Source organism: Vulpes vulpes, unplaced genomic scaffold, assembly GCF_048418805.1.
Source record: "Vulpes vulpes isolate BD-2025 unplaced genomic scaffold, VulVul3 u000000762, whole genome shotgun sequence".
NCBI classification, from domain to species: Eukaryota; Metazoa; Chordata; class Mammalia; order Carnivora; family Canidae; genus Vulpes; species Vulpes vulpes.
Window position 1 is genome coordinate 158,016 of NW_027325806.1, and position 23,180 is coordinate 181,195.

The 23,180-nt window shown below is 40.2% G+C and overlaps 1 protein-coding gene and 1 long non-coding RNA gene across 4 annotated transcripts; one reads left to right on the forward strand and one right to left on the reverse strand.

Moving 5' to 3' along the window:
• Positions 1 to 299: 299 nt before the first annotated feature.
• Positions 300 to 11,202, reverse strand: LOC140597489 (small ribosomal subunit protein uS11). Of its 3 annotated transcripts, XM_072746083.1 has the most exons (3): positions 9,394 to 9,531; positions 9,102 to 9,227; positions 300 to 1,221 (listed from the first exon to the last, which is right to left on the reverse strand). In XM_072746083.1, the coding sequence occupies exons 2-3, from the start codon at positions 9,155 to 9,157 to the stop codon at positions 756 to 758; spliced, it is 522 nt and encodes a 173-aa protein (XP_072602184.1). In that variant the 5' UTR covers positions 9,158 to 9,227; positions 9,394 to 9,531; the 3' UTR covers positions 300 to 755. The 3 variants fall into 3 exon arrangements, with proteins under 3 accessions (XP_072602184.1, XP_072602186.1, XP_072602185.1); XM_072746085.1 differs by lacking the exons at positions 9,102 to 9,227; positions 9,394 to 9,531 and adding an exon at positions 11,053 to 11,202; XM_072746084.1 differs by lacking the exon at positions 9,102 to 9,227 and having other exon boundaries at positions 9,394 to 9,535.
• On the forward strand, positions 9,515 to 21,569 carry LOC140597490 (uncharacterized). The gene is made up of 2 exons (XR_011999309.1): positions 9,515 to 9,653; positions 17,928 to 21,569. It is a non-coding gene; the product is annotated as an uncharacterized lncRNA (long non-coding RNA).
• Positions 21,570 to 23,180: the final 1,611 nt, after the last annotated feature.

Here is a 23,180-nt window from a genome sequence, read left to right on the forward strand (position 1 = left end):
GAAAGCAATGGTCTCATAGTTTTGTGAAGGATGTCATTATTCAGAATTGTTTGTGTTTCTTAGTAGCCATTTTTTTGTACTCTCTCTGTACCTTAAATACGAATAAACATTCATTGCAAATATTTATTCTATTCAGAATAGTGTATTGGCACTTTGGCAGTTATAACATAAATACTTAAATATTATTTGGATCCAAGTAAAGAGATGTGTCAGGATTAAATGGATTGGAAGAGAACTAATCAATCAGTAGAATGAAAACATTAAAAAAAAAAAAAAAAAAAAAAGACACAGACCAGACCTTAGATTAAGCACTTGAAATAAAATGAAGAATAAGACCCTGTACTTTATGGGTTTATAATCCAGTAGAACAAACAGACAGATAAATACCAAACATTCAAAATACTATAATAAAAATACACAAAGGGGTTATATAGATCACAGCATAGACAAAATAAAATGTTTCAAATATCAAGGGCAGATGGCATTCTTTTGTCTACTTAAACACATCAGATGTTGGCCAAAATTTTTCTTAATAAAAAACTCCAGTGAGTTACTGGAGACCAGTATTTTTTTAAACTATCATTAATAATAATGTGGCTTTCAAATAATAATGTGGCTCAAATAATGTGCTTACAAAGTTTCAAAGTTTTTTTTTTTAGCTTACACAAAGGCAATTTATTAACAATTTTCTGTTAAACTATTTTCAAACTATTTTCAAACTATTTTCAAACTATTTTCAGTTTGAAGAATCCTGTTCACAGACGGCGACCACGGCGACCCCCCTTCCTGCGGGTGCTATCGGAGGGGATGGGGGTGACATCCTCAATCCGCCCAATCTTCATTCCTGAGCGGGCAAGGGCTCTGAGGGCTGACTGGGCCCCAGGTCCAGGGGTCTTGGTTCTATTTCCTCCTGTGGCTCGGAGTTTGATGTGGAGAGCAGTGATACCCAGCTCCTTGCACCTCTGGGCTACATCCTGGGCAGCCAACATGGCAGCGTAGGGAGAAGACTCATCTCGGTCAGCCTTCACCTTCATCCCACCAGTTACACGACAGATGGTTTCCTTGCCAGAAAGATCAGTGACATGGACAAAAGTGTCATTGAAGGATGCAAATATGTGGCAGACACCAAACACATTTTCTCCTTCAGCAACTTGAGGTCCAAGGCTGATGACCTGTTCTTCCTTCTTTTCCTTCCCCTTACGAGGTGCCATTTCTGCGCGTCTTCAAAACAAAAATTGGTTAAAATTGTTAGTATATATCAAAGTTAGTTAGTATATACAAAATGCTTTTGATTGCAGTAGTCATAAATAAAAGAAAAAAGTGTACTTACAAGTCAAACTGAAGTTTTCTGATGATATGACACATAGGCCAATGCAAGTCAAAAGGTACAATTAAGATAAGTATGCCTTCAAACTCGTGCAATGCAGGAAAATATCCTCCATATAAGTGGTGACATGTACTAAATGAGCCAATTCTTATAACCATCCCTCCACAAATGAAGTCCCTATTTAAAAAACATTTGTCTTTCTTTCTCTTTCTCTCCTCTTGCTCTGTTGGGTTCAATGTCCCTATATAGTTTCACAGTTGTTCAAATTGCATCCAAAACAAAAATCGAAAAAATCATGTCTCAGATTTGACAGTGCACTGACATTTGGCAGCCCATGCAGTTGAAGGCAATTAATACTATCTAAAAATCTATAGCCTCAAATAATAACCAGCGTAACTTGAAGATCCCACCACAGCAAATGTGTTAACGGACTAGTTATGGAATAGAGTATTGATTTAGGAACAATTTTTGATTCTTGTTTTGAGAGAGTGAAAGGGACAATCCCTATTCAAGATAAGGGATACACATTTTCACTCATTATTTTATTTCATTCCCAGGCCAAAGAACTACTTAGAAATAACAGATACTGTATTATGTATCACAATGGTGAATTTCATTCTGCCTTGGCAGGGTAACTAGTAAGTGTAGAATGTAGCTGCTTGCTATACTGGAGTCATGGGTATATAATTGCCTTCAGAAACATCCTTCTCTGAATACCACCTACACATTAATACATGACGGTGAACTTACAGCCACACTCCTGTTCTATCCCACATGATCCTTGAAAAGGCTTTGAAATGAGGCCACGTGCATAATTAAGGCACACTGAATACCACAGTACATGTAACAAGCTAGAGTATTATGAATCCTTAGGGGAACCTCATAGAACTAATACATTTTCTAAAGGAAGCTGCACATGAGTAAAGAGGGCCCAAAATGCTAATTAGATCCTCTCAGTGAAAGCTATAGAAAAGTTGATTCTTGAATCCTGAAGTTGGGCACAGAATGGAACATTTGTATACAGAAACACTGAAGGGGGGGGGGGAAGAATTTGACATAAAAGCCCCTCAATAGATGGTTTACACAATTCATGAGAAAATAAATAATACAAAATAAACAAAATAACAGTGGGAGAATGTCAACCCTCCTGAAAGGGTTAAGTATGAGAACAGATTTCCTATTAGAAAGGGATTATGTAACAACAGAGGGAAATACTCACCCTAGCATATGCTAATTTAGTCAGCTTTGCCAGGTGTTTCTGTGTGTTTGGCTGGCTGACTCACCTTCCTTGCCTCTCCTTTTTGCCATTTCATTATGAAAGTAAGGAGTTTGAACTCTCACAAAACGCAATAATAGCAATAACAAAAACAAGCAAAAGCACATTATAGGAGTTTTATCCTTGCTAAAACATTGGGGTATGCATTGTGGAGGTCAAAAGGAAAATCACCCAAACTGTACGTATTCAGCACATAGGCTTTAGCAAATCTCCCTTTCTTGAACCACTCTTCATTCCTCATTAATTACTTTTAATAGGTCTTTCAGGTTAGGAGTATGGTCGGGACTGGGGGGATATTATATTCCTGGACAGTGCAAAGGAAGCTGAGTTACTGTGTTACTCAGACTTCAAAATAGAAAATAGAGAGCAGGGATCCCTGGGTGGCGCAGCGGTTTGGCGCCTGCCTTTGGCCCAGGGCACGATCCTGGAGACCCGGGATCGAATCCCACATCAGGCTCCCGGTGCATGGAGCCTGCTTCTCCCTCTGCCTGTGTCTCTGCCTCTCTCTCTCTCTCTCTCTCTCTCTCTCTCTCTGTGACTATCATAAGTAAATAAAAAATTAAAAAAAAGAGAAAATAGAGAGCAGCAAAGGAGTGACAATTAGACAAGCTTATTGTATATTTTTTGTTTGCTTTTTAACACAAATATTCTAACCATCTCTCATTTCAACCTAAATCTACTACTTAAGATTGGAAAGTAGGGGGCATATAAGGTATGAGAATGAATGGAAGATACGTAGGTGTCATGGGCATTTTCCCCCAGAGGGGATAGAGGACAAGCTAACATCAAATATGAATTCATTAAGAGAGTAAAAATGTATTTTACACACCATAAATTTGAGTTTGGATGTTTAAGTAAACCTTAAGGGAGTCACTTGCATTTTGAAAGGCAAACACTTTTAACAAAGAAGCCAAAAATATTTCTCTATAAGAACAAATTAATTGTTTTTTATAAATCATACTGAATCAATATAACAGCTATACACTTAACAGTTGGCAGCACATGCTTGTCAGGAAAGGTGCTTTCTTGCTCTATTCCCAAAGATGACTTTAGATAAACAATGAGTGCGCCGTTACTGTAAATAAGCCATCATCAAAAACATAAAATTGTTAGGGGATCAATTTGACCAATAAGAACTGTTGCTTTCTTAATGTGAAGTGATTTGCACTACTTGATCATACTTAGCTCTGAGATTTTTTTATTTCTCAAAGCAAAATACAAAATAATACAAAATAAACAAAATAACAGTGGGATAAAATATTTATTTTATTTAAAAATAAACAAAATAACAGTGGGATAAAATATTTATTTTATTTAAAAATAAACAAAATAACAATGGGATAAAATATTTATTTTATTTAAAAATAAATATTTTTATTTTCTAATCTCTAATGACCTCTGCATCTAGCCCCCAGAATGACTGTTTATCGCTAAATTGGAGCTTCCTGTTCAGCATTCAAGTGGCTGAAAGATAATTTAAAGATTCAAGTAAAAACTATTTGTTGACTTAGAGTTATATCAAATGTTGAATAATGACTGTCTTAATATTTACTTCAAAGACCTCTAAAATAGAATGTAAATAATTAGTAGCCAGCCCTCTCTAAGGCAGATCCCTTTACAACTTCAGCCCTGTGTCTATTCGTGTAGTGGAAGGGTCTCATTACTTAGTTTCATAAGCACAAAAGAAGATTCAGAATAGATGCTCAGCTCTATCACAAATTCAGAAATGTATATCTTGCTTGTGTGTTTTTAAGGGGAAACGTTAATCATTGTTAAAGCCTAAGAAAATTTATTCAAAAATATACTTTTTAACCCTCATAAAAAGGGTAAGAGAAAATAACTGAGTGCAAAGAAAACAAACTCTTGCCTTTTCCTCACATCACATCCCATCCCTGACAGCTCCCAAATTATAAAGATACTGAAGAAACCCCCCCCCCCCCTTTAAGTAGTACCAGCCCTAATCCAGAGGCAGCCCATCCAGGTGCCTTCCTGAAGTTTTAGCAACAAAAAGCATTCTGTTTGTGATAAGAAAACCATTTCCCCCCACTCCCTGATTGGAATGTCCCTGAATAGGTTCATGTTGACCTGAGAAATCGATAACCTGAATGCTATGCTACTGCCAAGGTTCTTTTGTCTTTAAGAGGTTTTTTTTTTTTTTCTTTTACCTTTAAAAGATGCCTGTAATTGCTAATTGGGCTCTCTTCCTCCTGGGAGGCAGAGAGCCCATTTGCACAAACGTTCAATAAACCCTCTTGCTAATTGCATCTGCCTGTCTGGGGTCAGAGTCACCTGGACACGTTGGCACCCGTGAGCCAGGGTCCAACAACTTAAAAAAGTTTAAGTGCTGACATATTATGAAGAGATGCAGCTACTTAAGTCCATTAGGACATACCTATTCATGCCAACACTATTTATTATGTATCTACTAAATTGAGAATAAGAAGATTGCACAGATGACAAAGGCTCAGGGCTTGCCCTCAGGAAGCTTAAGTTTAGTAGTCATTGGGCACTAGAGCTGTTCTAGGAGGACCAAAAAACCAATACCTGCCAATTCCACAAAGAACTCTAACTTCAGCTTTTGAGTTTGGCTTCCTCAGTTTGTGATTTCTCACCACTTCCTCAGCCTACTAAGCCAGCTGTTACACATTGGGTGGTTTTGCCAAGGTTATTCAATGAGCCTATTAAAATGAGGACGCCTTCTCAATAAATCTCGTGGAACGCACATCAGTGTTATCAAATAAAACATCAATACGATAGGTCTATTTATATTATGAATGTACCCCAAATCCTTCATAATAAATAAACCTTACTTGTCTCAACCATCTGATACCCCATAGATTTCTCATTTTAAAAAGAAAATTAATATTATTTGATATTGATTTTACGTCACTTTAAAATGCATGACTCACATTTCTTCCAGCATTTTTGTACTTCCATTTGCTCCTTAAGTAATTCAAGTAATTTTTTTCATTAAAAAAAAAATGGCATCTCACTATTTCAACGTGGGGCAAATAGTTCTCAAGTATCTGATCTTTCAGGGGAGAAAGCAGAAAGAGGCCTCTCAATCAATGCTTACTTTGGTCATGTTATGCTCCCACAGTTCTAATAGTTGTAGAAATGGTGAAGACAATGAAGTAAGTTTCCATATCTTGATAGAAAATCTGCCCAGAGACTCCCCATATTTGCAGGGAGATTTTCCTAATTACTAAGTGTTTGGGGTTTGACCATTTAAATCATAGTCTTTGGCTCTTATGTACAGATTCTACTCTTTAAAGTTTCAGTTGTTAATCAAGAAAGGGAGGAATAGGGTTCTTGCATTCAACATAAGAAATGAGCTCAACAAGACTAAGGCTATTACAAATAGAAGGAAATGAATGGGAGAGAGAGGCTTTTGAGAAGCATTAAGTTATCAGTATTTTATTAAGTGTATGTAGGTGTGTTTGTACTTTATAATACACTTTCTAAAAATGTAAGGGGAAGTTTATGTTCAGTGTATTCACTGAGGCAAGTACTATGCATGTCCAATTGACCTTCAATTTGAAAGTCTTTCTAAAATAACAGATCATTCATCAAAATATCTCATGGAAAATAAAACAAGACAAAACCAAACACTAAAATCCCAGTATTTGTGTTGGATGTGTTTTTCTGTAAGACTAAATCTAAAAAGGAAACAAAGTTCTCAACAAAATCTCTATGTATGTCTATTTTCTGGTTGTATTTTTGTCCTTTCTTCTTTGCCCTTTCTAGGACCGTTTTCTTGTGCTAAACAAGACAGTCTCCATCTTTGCAGTGCCCCCTCAGGCATGGAAAGGGGACACAGCTTCAGCCAGGGTTAGCAATTGAACTGGATCTGCTCTGTAACCAAGAGAGGTTTTAGTTCCAGGTGGCAAGCTTTTGCACGCCTCCTTCTAAAGAAATTCATTTCTCTAAACTGTTCTGTACCCTCATTCCAGATTTTTCCCCTACCTGTGATGGAGGAAAATAAACAAGGATGCCCCATAAACTAACACAGAAGCAAATTTTTGTTATCTAGTCTAGTCTATCTAGTCTATACATTGCGAGTTGTGCTTTGGTCAGAAACATATTTATTTCCTTCTAATGATTCATTTTCATTTCCTAAGAATCCACTGAAGACAAAATGGTAGATTTTTAGAATAGTACTATTTTTTTTAACTTATTTTATCATTGACTTGATTCTCACCACTGGCTCATTAACTTTACATATTAACAAGCCAAAAGGTTGATTTTGCTTCCCAGAAAGAGTAAAATATTGGTGACAATATAAAACACAGAGAAGATACGTTCAAATGAGTCTTCTTGTCTAAAATAAGGCATAGTGCAAGAAAGGGGATAATAATAGAAATGCTAAATTAATTGATCAGTATTACTTAAGTCACAGATACCACCATAGTTCCGATAAAGCTAAAAATAAGAAGCTATAGGCTGCCTATAGCATTTGCCTAGTCATAACTACCAGCAGGCAGAACAGACTCCCTCTAGCCAAAATCAGTTAGTTGCTCACTAGTTCCGCCGCCACCCTTCTTTCTCTGCACATGGAAAGGAAAGACCTGCTAAGTGTTTAATCTGTGTCCAGGAAATAAAGCTTTTCATTTTACAACCTAACCAAGTCCTAATAAAAGTGTAGGATGCTGGGAGAAACAACCTCAACCCTGAAGCAATGTTTTTGGCCAAGAGTAAAACAAGGAAGGCCTGAGCAATTTGTTTGAGCAGGAACTGACAATATCAACAAAGTGCGATGTGTCTGTGGAGCAGTGTTTGATCAATGTGAGGCAGCCATAAACATGAGACTACAATCCAATGGTGCTTTGCACCCCCTCCCCCTCTAGTTTTTTTTTTTTTTTTCCTTTTAAATCCTCTTCTGTCCTTTGGTGTCTTAACATGGCCTGATCTAAGATGCTCATAAGTACACAGACCCTGTTGGGCTGGTGCTTTCTCCCTGGTTGCTGTAGAGGACGCTTATTTATTTATATACTTGGACCTGATGCTGGTGCTGCTGTGGGTTGCAGTGGTGCATTTTCTCTGGCATGCCCACACCCCTTGCACCACCACCTCTAATCTGCTGTGAAAAGCAGCACTTTTTAAATAATTGGCTTACATACTTAATACAAGAGACCCATGTTTTTAATAAAAGAGAATGCAGCTGATGGAATCTCTCCGGGTAGAGAGAGAGAAAATCCTCCTCCAGGCTGAGAGAATGAGACACCAGCAGACAGTTATTTTGCACTGCAGTGAATCGACAATTCATGGGAAATGTTGAAGGCAGAGGAGGCGACCCCCAAGTGCAGTCCTTTGCCCACATGCTCTATAATAAATAATCTCACACCAGCCCAGCAGTGTGTGCAATGACGTGCCGGGGCCAGCACGCACAGATTGGCAGGGAAAACACATCCAGCGGTGTCGAGTTTTCATCGCAATCACCGAATTAACTGATTTCCCCACATCACACTCCCACTACCCTGCGTAGAGAGCACGCGCGCGCGCGCGCACACACACACACACACACACACACATGCAGAGTTGAGAAATGCAAGTTACTGAGAGGTGAAATAGGGCATCTAGGAACACGTTTCAGCATGGATTAGAGACCCAAGTGATGTGTCAGCCTCCCGGGGTACTTGTGAGAAGGTGGGAGTGCGAATGGTGGGAAATGGGAGGAGGCAGCGTAAGCAGGGAGAAGGCTGCCGGCTTTCTCGGGGATGCTGGCACATTTCATATCTGGAATTTACATTTAACATAAAACACAAAAAAGATGGTAAGAAATACCTCCGCAAGGTCAGTTAGTTAATTCAGAAAAACTCTGTCCACTCTGTTTTCCTTCACATCATAAATATGCATAAATAAAATCCATCCCAGTCCATATCCTGCAAGATAGGAGGCAGGATGCATTCCAAGGACTTGCTGAAAGACGGTTCATTGACCTCATTTAAATCCTCCAAAGGCCAATTGGGTTTTGCACGCCTGCGGTCTACTTGTGTCTTACTTCCAGATTCATTTTACCAAGGGACAAATACATTTGATCAACTTATCCTTCCCACAACTACAGAAATGACGACAGAGGGGTTAGAGGTGGGCAAAGATTTAGCAAGAAATCAAGAGTCACCTAGCTTTGAAAATCCTATAGTCCATCATTTCCCATCCATCCTTCCTGTATCTCACTCCCGCATCCCTGTATGACTCCTCTCTTCAAAGCAACAACTTTCCTCCCCCCGGCCCGGCCCCCCCAGCCCTGGCCTGCCGCCCCCGCCTCACCACCCCCCAAGTGCGCTCTCCCCACGCCCTCCTACTCCGCACATGGCCATTCACTTCATCACCCGCGTCCTCCTCCCCTTCCACAGGGCCCCCTCCTCCTCCTGCAAGAGGGAGGATCTGAGGAAAAGTGCACCCCGGTTCCCCAGCCGCTCTGCATCCAAACCCAGTGATTTGCATCATAACAGCGTTTTGTGCGGTTCCCCCCACCGCGGTCGCAGGGGTTCGTACATTGCACGTGAAAGGACAATATTAATGACGGAAAGAAGCGGCAGGAGCAGAGCCATAGAGAGGTCGGGAATCCGAGGGGAAATCCCTTCGCAGTAAAGTAACTGCTTAGGTGCGTAGATTTCTTTGCTTAAAGAAAAAAGGAAAACAAAAAAAAAGAACAGAGAGGAAAAGAAAACCAGACAGGCTGATTAATTTTAAAAAACAGGCTTGTTGATAAAGTAGCTTTGAGTCTTTTAACTTTTCCCTTCCCCTTTCCCTTGTTTATTTCTTGATTTATTCTCTCTCTCCTTACCCCCTTTTTCTTTTTCTTTTCCTTCTTCCTTTCTCTCGCTCTTTTACATCCCAGACAGTCTCCTCTCCTTTCGGAGGTGCATGACACGTCTCACGACACACCTGCCCCCGGGGATGTCACTGCAGTGCACATGGCGCTGCCGCTGCTGCTGTTCTCGCCGTCTCCGTAGCTCGCTCCCAGGCTCTCACTCACTTTTCAAAGACACACGGATGTGATGGTGGGAAGCAGAGAAAAGAGCAAGGCGACCCGGAAAGGGGGAGGTGAGAGCGAGGAGGAGGGTGGAGAGGGCGGGTCAGGAGCGTGATGTGGGAGGTGGCCGGTGGGGGTGGGTGGGAGGGTGTGATGTTCAGAGAAGGCGCCAAGTGCCCGCCGGAAGGCGGGAGGGGTGGGGGGTGCTGCTGGCGGGGACTGAGTGAGGGATGGAGGCAGCTCAGGTGGGTGAAGAGGCGGAAGGGGCCGCGCACGGGGCTGCCTGCTGGGAGCGCAAGGCTGAGCCAGGGCCGGAGACCCGAGGGCTGGAGCCAACTGCCGCCGCCCCTGCCGCACCGGGGAGTAGGGGGGGGGGGGTGCACATCGCCGGGGACTAGGGGACTGGAAGGGGCAGAGTGGAAATGCGGGGTGCAGTGGGCGTGATGGGGAAGGGCGTGAAGCTGATGCTCCCTCGGCGGGGCGGGGATGACCTGGTAGAGGAGCCCGCAGACGCTGTAGAAGCGGAGGACGGCGCCGCGTCTCCAGGTCACGGTCCCTTCTCTAAGGGGCTGGGAAGGAACGAGGGGGCGAGAAGATGCTGGTGACGGGGGCCCCAGAGTGCAGGGGCCGCCGGCGTCCTCCTGGCTGGACCCTCGGTCCCCGCTGCGGTGCTCGAACCCTCGGACCCGGACTGGAGGCAGCAGAAGCGGCAGCTGCGACGCACCCGCAGAATGGGGTTGCGGTGGGCGGAAGAGTGTCTCCTGCTGCTGCTGCTGCTGCTGGTGGTGGTGCAGCCGCGACAGCCCGTCAGGCAGGCACCGGGTCGGAGCTCGCCTTCCCCTCGGCTCGCACCGCAAGTCCCAGAGCCCGCCGGGGCTGCCCGAGCAGGTGGTGCAGGAATCCGGGGTGTTGGAGAAGGTGCAGGCGAGGGCTGCAGGGGTGGGCAGGTCACGGAAGGGAGGGGGGGCAGAGGGGGCGCAGGCAAGCAGCAGCCGCCGCTCGCGCTCGGGGTGTCTCGGGGTCCTGGCAGGGGAGGCGGCGGCGGTGGACGCAGCGCTGGCGGCGGCGGCTCCCGGATGCTCGAGCTGCAGCAGCAGCAGCAGCAGCAGAGGCACCGGCGGCGGCGGCTCCCGGATGCTCGAGCTGCAGCAGCAGCAGAGGCACCGGCGGCGGCGGCGGCGGCGGCGGCGGCGGCGGCGGCGGCGGCGGCGGCGGCGGCGGCGGCGGCGGCGGCAGCAGCTCTACCCAGCGCCAGACCCAAGGGCAAGCTCAGCGCGGCGGAGACCCCGCCCCCACCCTGGCAGGGACAGACACAGCCCCCGGCCAATGGGAGCGCACCCGCCTCCCGGGCCTGGCCAATGAGAGGAGGCGGTGGGAGGAGACAAGCGCCGGGAGAAACCAACTGGCTTCTCAAGGACCCTTGGGGCAGGGAGGACCCGACCCCCGCCCACACCCCTCCCACGGTCTCACCTCCTTGGACACGTCTCGCCCCGACTTCACAGGGGAGACCCTCGCCCGCCTTGACCGCGCCTCGCCCTCAGGAACGGTTCAGCCAATCGCCACCGCGAGGGGGCGGGGTTAGCCACGTCCCCGGCAGGTTCTGGGATCCGTGGGGCCTGGGCCAGATCCTGGGTGCGAGGTGCTTGTGCGCATGCGGACTCCGAGAGCAGATGGTGGCTGCACCTGCCCACGCACCAGCTGCAGCACATTCTCCAACGCTCTCAGCAGCAAAGGGAGAGAGGGCAGGGGGCGGGGGGAGGCTAAGTGTAGGGAGCGGCGCACCTGCCTGCCTGCAGCATCACTCACCAGAGTTCATATTTTACCTTACGTTGCCAAGATGCCCTGTCCAGCAGTGAGGAACCCTATAATTCCCAATCTCTGTGTCACTTTCAAGTGAGGATTAAAGATAGGCATGAGTTTTCTACACACTCCCTTTTCACATCTTTACAATCTTTGCTCCTACGTGTTCCAGATAAGGAAGAGGGCTGCTGATCTCTACATAAGACTTTCCCGAAGCAGCTATGTCAGAGGTTTCCAAGACTATCACCAGATTCAGTGATTTGCTAGAACCCACAGGGCTCAGAAGTTCTTGTACACATAATTATGGCTTATTACAGCAAATGGACAAAAAGCAAAGTGATTTTTTATAAAGCAAAATGATTAAAGGAAAATAGTACATGGGGCAAAGTCTGAAGGAATCCAGATGTAAGCTCCCGAAAGTTCTCCCTCAGTAGAGGACATGGTTAATTTCCCTAGCAACAAGATGAGGAAACCTGTTTGAAGTATTGTCTACCAGTGAGGTCACCTGAGCCTACAACACCAAGGCTTTTATTGGTGGTCCACCACGTAGGTATATAGCCATTGCCTACAAGACCAGTTTCTGAGGCTCCAGAAACCCAGGAGAACAGGTGTTCACCATAAATCACAACGTTTGCACATATTCTCTAGAAAGACTGGTATAACACCTCAGGGACACAGGCATACAAAACATTTATATTGTTTAGAATCCAAATATTTTTTAACAACTTTGTTGAGCCATATCTCACATACCACACTATTCACCCATTTAAAATGTACAATTCATTGGTCTTTTCCTATTCAGAGATATGTACAACCATCTCCACGATTTTAGAACATTTTCATTACTGGAACTGTGATTTACAGTTCTGCACATAGGAAGCTGAGAAGTCAACTCTCTGTCCTAACAACAAGTAAACAAGCTGAATAGACTTAAAAATCAACTCTTCTCAGATCTTTAAGAGGGGGAAGACACAGGAAAAATCACTGATCCCAAGATTGGATATATAGAAAGGTGAATGAATAACAGGAGGGAGTCATAGCTTACCTGGAGCAGACACTCACAAGCGGAAACACCTGTAGGAACCAGGCCTGAGATGAAAATTTGAACTGTGCTTGTACTTGAAAACTTGAATTTCTGGAGTCTCAGAGCAAGCAACTCTGGGGATTAAAAACTCCAAGGGGATCTAGTCATAGAAGAAACTCCCACAATACTGTTAGACTCACTTCTAGGAGCTCCATCAGATTCCCACAATAAATACTATTAAAAAAATTCCCTGGGGCTTACAGCAGGGAAGGGGAAGAGAAACCATTTTGAAACATGCCAAAGCACTCCATTTTTCTTAATTTCTCTTCACTCCACACCTATCTATGTAGAAGTCTGAAAATTCAACAAAAATATTTCTGGAACTATTAAATGAGTATAGCGAGGCTACAGAATGACAGGTTAATATACAAAGGTCAACTGATTTCCTACATGCCAGCAATGAACAAGTGGAATTTGAAATTAAAAACACAATGCCTAGCCAACACTTGTCTCCTATGTTGTTAATTTTAGCCATTCTGACAGGTGTGAAATGAGATCTTTTGTACTTTTGATTTGTAATTCCCTGATGATTGATGTTGAGCATGTTTTCATTGATGTTGAGTCTGTTAGCCATCTCTATGTCTTCTTTGGAAAAATGTCCATTCATGTCTTCTCCTCATTTCTTAACTGGATGATTCATTTTTTGGGTGTTGAGTTTGATAAGTTCTTTATAGATTTTGGATACTAACCCTTTATCAGATATGTCATTAACAAATATCTTCTCCTATTCTACAAGGTTGCCTTTTAGTTTTGTTGATTGTTTCCTTCACTGTGCAAAAGCTTTTTACATTGATGAATCCCAATAGTCTATTTTTGTTTTTCTTTCCCTTCAGGAGACATATGTAATAAGAAGTTGCTACAATTGGTGTCAAAAAGGTTGCTGCCTGTGTTCTCCTCTTGGATTTTGATGGTTTCAGATCTCACATTTAGATCTTTAATCCATTTGAACGTAAGAAAGTGGTCCAGTTTCATTCTTCTGCATGTTGCTGTCCAGTTTTCCCAGCACTATTTTTTGTTAAAGTGACTTTTTTTCCAGTGGGTATTCTTTCCTGCTTTGTTGATCAGCTGACCATATAGTTGTCAGAATCCATTTCCGGGTTCTCTACTCTGTTCCACTGATTTTGGTCTGTTTTTGTGCCAGTACCACACTGTCTTAATCACTACAGCTCTGTAATACAGCTTGAAGTCCAGAATTGTGATGCCTGCAGCTTTGTTTTTCTTTTTCAAGATTGCTTTCGCTATTCAAGGTCTCTTCTAGTTCCATACAAATTTTAGGATTGTGTGTTCTAGCACTGTGAAAAATCCTGGTGGTATTTTGATAGGAATTGTATTAAATATGTAGATTGCTTTCAGTAGTATAGATATGTTAACAATATATGTTCTTTTGATCCATGAGCATGGAATGTTTTTCCATTTCTTTGCATCCTCTTTAGTTTCTTTCATCAGTATATTATAGTTTTCAGAATACAGGACTTTCACCTCTTTCGTTGAGTTTACTCCAAATATCTTATGGATTTGAGTGCAACTGTAAATGAATCAATTCTTTAATTCCTCTTTCTGCTGTTTCACTATTGATGTATAGAAATGCAACAGATATCTGTATATTGATTTTCTACCCTGTGACTGTACCGAACTTGCGTGCCAGTTCTAGCAACTTTTTGGTAGAGTCTTTTAGGTTTTCCGTATAGAGTATGATGTCATCTGTAAATAGTGAAAGTTTGATTTCTCCCTTGCCAATTTGGATGTGTTTTATTTCTTTTTGCTGTCTGACTGTTGAGGGTAGGACTTCCACTGCTATGTTAAATAACAATGGGTGAGAGTGGACCACACTGTCTTGTTTTTAACCATAGAGGAAAAGCTCTGTTTTCCCCACAGACAATGATATTAGCTGCGGGTTTTTCACATATGACCTTTGTGATATTGATATAGATTCCCTCTATCCCTACTTTGCTGAGGGTTTTTATTATGAATGGATGTTGTATTTTAAGGGGAAACCTCTCACACTGTTGGTGGAAATGAAAACCGGTATAGCCACTCTGAAAAATAGTACAGAATTTCCTGAAAAAGTTAAAAATAGAACTACCTTATGATCAAGGAATTGCACTACTGTGTATTAACCCAAAGGATATAAAAATACTAATTCGAAGGGATACATTCACCCCAGTGTTTATAGCAACACTATCAACAATAGCCAAATTATGGAAAGAGCCCAAATGCCATCGACTGATGAATAGATAAGCAAATGTGTATATATAAATAAATGGGATATTACTCAGCCATAAAAAGAATGAAATCTTTCCATTTGCAACAACGTGGATGGAGCTATGGAGTATTATGCTAAGCAAAGTAAGTCAGTCAAGTAAGATAAATGCCTTATGATTGCACTCATATATGGAACTTAAGAAGCAGAACAGATGAACAGGGGGTAAAAGAGAGGCAAACCAGGAAAAAGACACTTAGCTACATAGAAGGAACTGATGATCACTCTTCCCAGGTGAGCAGGGGATGCATTACATGGGGGATGGGTATTAAGGAGACCACTTTTGATGAGCATGGGGTATTGTATGTAAGTGATGAATCACTAGGTTCTGAACCTGAAACTAATATTGAATGGTTAACTGTAATTTACATAAAAAATTGGAAAAAAAAGACCCACAATAACATTTACATTAACAGTCTCAAAATTGAAATACTTAGGGCAGCCCAGGTGGCTCAGTGGTTTAGCACCACCTTCGGCCCAGGGCCTGATCCTGGAGACCCGACATCGAGTGCCACATCAGGCTCCCTGCATGGAGCCTGATTCTCCCTCTACCTGTGTCTCTGCCTCTCTCTCTCTCTCTCTTTCTCTGAATAAATAAACAAATAAATAAGTAAAAAAATGAAATACTTAGATGAACAAAAAAACAAACAAAAACTAAATAAATGGAGATATATTCTATTTTTATGGACAAGATGATTCAATATTATGAAAATGTAAAATATATATATATATATATATATATATATATATATAAAGGGGGGATAGAGGGAGCTATCAATGTAATACCAATTAAAATCCCATCAGGTTATTTTATATGTATCAAAAATTAATTCTAAAATTTATATGGAGAGACAAAATATCTAGAATAGCCAACACACTATTGAGGGAGAACAACAGAGTTGGAGGGCAGATGCTACTTGGTTTTAAGACTTACTACTCAGCTATAGTAATCAAGGCAGTGTGGCATTGACAAAAGAACAGACAAATAGAGTAATGGGCCAAAACAGAGATCCCAGAAATAGATCTCCATAAATACAGTCAACTGATCTTTGACAAAGGAGAAAAGGTAATACAATAAAGATAGTCTCTGCAAAAAATGATGCTGAAAAATTGGGCAATCATCTGCAAAAACATGGGCCTAGACACAAATCTTGTACCCTTTACAAAAAATAACTCACCTACATGTGAAAAAGAACAGTATAAAACTCCATGAAGAGAGTATATGAGAAAACCTAGATTACCTTGGCTATCATAAGGTCTTTTTACCACACCACCAAAGGCAAGATCCATGAAAAAAAAAAAGATAAGCTGAATTTCATTAAATTTAAAAGCTTTTGCTCAATGAAAATCAATATCCAGAGAATTAGAAGATAAGCCACAGAATGGGTAATATTTTTTTCCAAAAAATGCACCTGATAAAAAACCATTATCCAAAATATACAAAGAACTCTTTTTTATTTACAAGATTTATTTATTTATTTTAGAAAGAAAGAGAGTGAAAGAAGATGCATGGGAAGCATGAGTGGGAGTAGGAGCAAAGGAAGAGAATCCTCAAGAAGACTCCTTGCTGAGCTCAGACCCTGAGGTGGGGCTCAGTGTGGGGAAGGAACGCCAGGCTCCCATTCTACCTCACTACCTATGTGATTATGACTTGAGCCAAACCAAGAATTGGTCACTTAATCGACTGAGCATTCAGGGGCCCCTTAAATATGCCAAGAAGTCTTAAAACTCAATAATAGGAAAACAAACAGCTCGATTTTAAAATAAGCCAAAGATAGGTTAGGGGCACTTGGGTGACTCAGTTGGTTAAGCATCTGACTCTTGATTTTGGCGTGGGTCATAATCTGGGGTCCTGGAATCAAGCCTCCCATTTGGCTCCATGCACAGTGGGGAATCTGCTTAAGGATTCTCACTCTCCCTCTTTCTTTGTCCCTCCCCCTGCTTGCACATTCTCTTTATGTAAAATAAAAATAAATAAATCTTTAAAAATAATGATAATAATAAATAAAAATAAGCCAAAGACCTTAACTGATACTTTACCAAAGATAATACACAAATGGCAGATACACGTATTAAAAAATGCTTCACAATATATGTTATCAGGTAAGTGAAAATGAAAATAACAGGGAGATACCTGCACACACTTACTAGAATGGCCAAAATCCAGAACACTGACAACACCAGGTCCTAGTAAGGATAGGAAGCAAGAGGAAATTTCACACACTATTGGTGAGGATCAAAAGTGGAACAGGCACTTGGAAGACAATTTCAAAGTTTCTCGCAAAACTAAACATACTCTTAATATATAATCTAGCCACATTCTCCTTGGTATTTACTCAAATAAATAGAAAATCGTGCCCACACAAAAACTGGCACATGTATGTTTATAGCAGCTTCAGTTTAATTTGCCAAAAGTTGGAAAAAACCAACATGGCCTTGAGTAGAAGAGTGAATGAGTGAATGGATGAATGAATGAATGAATAAATATTTATCTAGCACTAAAAATAAATGAGCTATCAAGCCACAAAAAGACAATGAAGAACTTTCAGTACTAGTATATTAGCATATATATTAACATTTTAGTAAGAAATAGAAACAAATAGAGAAGGCTACATGATTCCAAATATGTGACATTCTGGAAAAGATAAAACTCTGGAGACAATAAAAGTATCTGTAGTCAGCTGGGGTCGGGGTGGTTGGAAAAATGAATAGGTAGAGCACAGAGGATTTTTAGAACAGCGAAAATACTCTGTATGATATAATAATGATGTATGTATGTCATTATATATTCATTCAAACCCATAGGATGAATAACACCAAGAGTGAACCCTAAGGTGAACTATAGACTTTAGGTGATTATGATGTGTCAAAGTAGCTTACCGTTTTGGTAGAAAAAAAAAAAGTAGGCTGATTGTTGATAATGGGATAATGTGTGTGGGATATAGGGGGAGAGATGGGATCTCTCCCTCCCTCTCAGTCTTGTTGGCAACCTAAGCTACTCTAAAATAGTAAAACCTTAAAAAAAAATCCAGTACCCTTTAGCTTTCACCACCTTATGATCCCAGCTACCTTCCAAGCCATAAGCAATCAGTCATTTATTTTATGTTTCTATACCTTTGCCTATTCTGGATTTGTAGTGAATCTTCAAGATTGCTAATACTGTGGCTGCACTGGCTCATATGATTTTTATTTTGGTTATAGGACACATTTCGGCAAGAAATCATCAAGGAACTTCGAAGAACAAGATTTATAACTCACACGTCCTGGAGGGAATATGGCATGCCAAAGGCACAGAGTAAAGGCAAGGTAGAGAGAAGGGGGTGAGAGACATAGAAGATGGAGAGAGAAAGGGACGGACAGAGAGACAGACAACCCTGAACTTGGGGTTCTGCCTTTATTAGGGTTCAAGTGTGGAGTGTTTATAGAGTTTCATGCGTTCACTTTTCACCAGCTAATTTAAAGCATAAGAGCAGGAATTAGGGTTGGGGATGTAAAAGCAGGGTCCCTCAAGCTGTCAAGTATCTCAGTTAACTAAGGCTTTTTTGCGAAAGGAAACTTCATGGCGGGGGTGGCCTAATTCCATGCCTGGTTGTTTTGCTAGTAGTTGGGTCACAGAACTAATAATATATTTATTCAAGATGACTGTCTTTTAATAAAAATTTCCTGGCCATAAAAAAAACCTAATGTCAACCGCTCATACAACACCACCATCAACAACAAAAAGCTTCATGTCAGGCACTTATATTACACAGAGAATCTACATTATCACATTTGCTTGTTTTATGTATCTCCTCGCACTCTTGCTAGAGACAAAGGAGAACTCCCCAGGATAGAACAGCTTCACTCTGTCTTCCCAGCAGGAATTCCAAAATTTCTGTGGACAAGTGCTTGATATATTTGCCTGTTAGTGAATGTAGTAATCCTGCCTTTGATCTACCATGCATTTTCTGCATGAATTTATGGAGAGATGAAAGCTGATGCCCTGTCATTTTAGACCATTGAGCTCCGGACTCAAAGGAACCACATTTGAACATATGAAGAAACTATGTGACATTACCTGAGGGTTTGTGATGAACTGGATATTCCCTATTTGCTCATCCCAGACTTACCTTCCCCCCATCCCAATCCTGCTGTGTCGCAGAGGCTGACCTCCATGGACTTCATCAATCTGGTTGTCTTGCCTCTGCTGCTAGTTGTGATCAGCCCATGGAATGCACACATCGGACGCTAGAGGAAGATGAAAGAGAGATACATATCAGGTTTCTTATTTCTCTGTGTTTCTCTCTGCTCGTTTGAGGGTTTGTGTGTTTTTTATTGTTGGTGGTGGTGTTTTTGTATTGTTTTGTTTTTAAACATGTGTATTTCTCTACTACTGTCCACAGCTTCTGGTCATGCATTACACAACTGTACTTCTAAGAGCGTTCTGATAGCCGTTCCCTTCTTTATCCCTTCACGTCTAAGGGGTAAAAGACGCATTGATTGCTTGCTGCTGCTTCATGTTCAGGGCAGGCGCTTCACCGTTCTTTACATTTCCCTTAATCATCCCAACTCCTGTATAAATACCACCTTGTGTAACTCTCTCTCATTAGACTTTTTCCAGTTACCTCTTGAGTGTGCCTGTTTTATGCTAGTAGTTTGAAAAATACATGAGATTCTCATTGGGTACAATTACTGGATAGAGATTTGCTTCTGTTTGGCAGAATGTGTGGGAAGAAATAAGCAAAGGACTATTTGGTTCTATTTGGTTTAACCATTGTACAGAAAGTAATTTTGCATTTTCCATGTACTTTGAAATGTTTCTCAACCTACTTCTTTAGTGTTGGGTTGGTGGGCATGTTCTTGATTCCAGCCAACAGATTATAATAAGAGGTGCCATGTATCATTTGTAAGCAGAGGCAGTTCAGAACTGTAGTAAATTCTCCATGCTTTATTTTCCTCTAACTTAGCCGCAGCTAAGGCCAGATTTTCTCAGGATAAAGAAGACTTGCCCTCCCAATACCAGCTCTCCAAATTTTCTGACGTAAAACCATGAATACGTTAGACTAAGTAATGAAAATTTTGACATATGAGTACTACCTTGCATGTTTTATAGTAAAGATACATCTGCACAATAATAAAGTCCATTTGTAAAGTGTTTCTCTGTTACATCATTTGTAACAGCAGAAGACTAGAAACTATTAAAGCTTCCACAAATAAAAACAAGTTAAATAAACTGCGGTTTAAACACACAGATACAGAAAAATTGCAGGCTATAATGCTACGTTACCTGAAGAACACTCTCTATGGATTGTCAACTTTTTGTAAGAGGAAGAAATATAAGTACATATTCCTGTTTGCTTTATTTGTGTGAAGAAAAAGTAATATAATAACAAAAACATAGTAATGTAGTGGTCTCAAGATGAGTGAGGATTGGGTGGAAGTAACAATTCTAAATGTACAGCTTCTCAATTAGTTTGAAACATTTTTGAACCATTGAATGTAATGATTTATTTAACAAATGACAATTGAATATTTTTATCTCTAACATCAGAAAAATAAAAATGAGTAAGAGCAATGCACTATACATTCTCAAAAAAATGAATCAATGGAACACCAAAGAAGGCCTCAGAAGAAATGCAAGTGAAGCAAATATTCAGCTGTTGACACCTGTAGGTAGAGGATCAATTTGTTTCAATAATGATGCTGGAGAGATTAAATTCCTACTGCAAAATGTAGATAATGTATGTGTCTCAAAATATATTTTAAAATAAGATATTACTCAAAGATATATTTTGAAGAATTATAATATGCACAAATTATTTTTGAAGGGTGTGAATATATATGTGTATATATATCCATATATAAAGATTAGCTTAAATAAATATAAGATTTCTGCATGTCAAAAATCATAAAATTTCAAAACAAAAGACTTAGGCAAAAAAAATGTGAGAGAATATAATTTTCCAAAAAATAGTGAAATAAAAATCTGATATCCTTAAACAAAAAAGAGATAAAATGGTCATTTGAAAAAATAGTAATAGAGAAACTGAAAAAAGCTGTTATGCCTAGAAACTTTCAAAGGAGGAAATACAAGTAATCAATAATTGCATTTATGTAGTCCAATGTTAATTGTGATCAACTGATAACCAGATATCGTTCACTAGGCTGTCATAACTGAAAATGATTTTTTAATGCACAATAATTTACAGTTGTTCCGGGAATATATGTGGTAAGGTGCTTGTAGACATATCAATAGGTGAATAGGCAACTTAGCAACACACGTCAAAAGCCCTAAGAATATGAGAAAATATAGATGTTTCCCCAATTGGGGCTATTGCAAGTAATAATTCGTTGAGCAAAATGTCAGCTATTTTCTCTAATTTTAGGTTACATACTACTCAATATAGAGTTATTTTTTTAGTATGTGTATAAACAATGACTATAACTTTTCCATATATTTATGGCTGCATGTTTTATTCTATGAAATGCTTTCTTGTGTTGATCTCATGACTGGAAGTGTTTTCATTTGATGAAAATAATTATTAGGAGCAAACAGTTTTTAACCTGATAGTTTCTTTTCCATTAGCTTTGCGAACAAGAATTAATACAAGAACACTTCTCCAAAAATGATCTCTCATTCAACAACTATCAATGAGCATCTACCATATATCAGATCAGGTATGGTGTTAGGTGCTAGGAATAAGGCAGCAAACTGTAAAAACAAGACAAACAAGTAAAAAAATAATCCTGCCTGTATACAGTAACTAATATTCTAGTGCATTTTGAAGCACTGAAAAGATGATAGTTTCTGTAACCAGATATGTGAAAATAATCAAAATAAAAAGATACCTTCACATGTTCCTACCACTTGCTCTTTTTTAAATAATCACATACAGCTAATTGCCTTCCCTGTCCCTTTCCAACACAGTTCTTTTTCTTTATGATAATAATAAAATATTCATTAAATAATTAATTCGGAGAGACAATATTAAGGTAAAAGATTTTCAAGTTCTCAAACTCATCATTGATACATATCCTCCAATATTCATTTATATTTTGTCTATAGTTCTACATTAAAATATTTCACTTGCCTGGGGAAACATTTAACAATATTTATAACAAAGAAAACCTACCCTTGGAGAGTGGAAGCAATGCTGAATTGTTTCCTACTATTCATTAAAGCTCAATTATAAAAAAAAAAATATTTATGGAATTAATCTGTTTTCTTTCTCCTCTTCTTCCCCATTTTTCTCCTCTCCCTTTCCTCCTTCTTCCCCCTTTTTTCCTCCTCCTCCTTTCCCTCCTTCTTTCCCGTGACTCTAAAGTGATGTGCTATATCAGATTTTGTATATATTTGTGCTTATGTTTGAGTATAAATATATATCTTCTGATATATTATACATATATAATCTACATATATAGCTACATTATACATATATATTATGACTACTCTAATATTTAGTAAGTTTTTAAGTGATTATTTTTATAATGAGACTTTTGAATAAAATATTTAGGCTCCCCTTTGTATTCATTATGAGAAAAAAATCTTGCATTCTCTTCCTCCCTCATACCTTCCTCTGCTCCGTCACTTAATATTATCTTCCTTTTGTGTTTATCTTTGTATGAAATCTATGCTTTTGTCCCTGAATTTATCATTTTATTTTTTAAATTTATTTATTCATAGGGACACAGAGAGAGAGAGAGAGGCACAGACACAGGCAGAGGAAGAAGCAGGCTCCACGCAGGGAGCCAGACGTGGGACTCGATTCCAGGTCTCCAGGATCACACTCCGAGCTGCAGGCTGCACTAAACCACTGTGCCATCGGGGCTGCCCGAATTTGTCGTTTTAAAAGATGTCCTTTGGCTGCAAGCTATTGTGCATAAGGTAATAAGGAGAATTATTTTAATATCCAAATTATTTTGTTTTCCTTTATTCATTTGATATTATCAGAATATCCAATATTTATATTCTATCCTATTATTCCTATTCCTGCCTTGGTTTTTATGGTTTCAATTTTTAGTTGAATATATTAAATTCATTCCACTGGAGGATCCCTGGGTGACTCAGCGGTTTAGCGCCTGCCTTCCGCCCAGGGCACTATCCTGCAGTTCCTTATCAGGCTCCCTGCACGGAGCCTGCTTCTCCCTCTGTCTCTCTCTCTGTGTCTCTCATGAATAAATAAATAAATAAAATCTCTAAAAATAAGTAAATAAATAAATTCTCCCTAATAGTCTTTTGCCAGGATCTTTCCATTCACTTCTTACCTAACTATAGCCTTTCTTCCAGAAAGGCTTGTATGAAAAATGTATCCTGCTATTTTACGGTAAAAACTGTTTTGTCTATATACTTTATACTTGGAAGATGACTTTGCTGGATATAAGATCCTTGTATCATATTTTCTTTCCTTGAGTCTCTTTGCAAGTGTTGATCTTCTATCAATGAATATTGCAGCCAAAGTGATTACCTGGACCTTC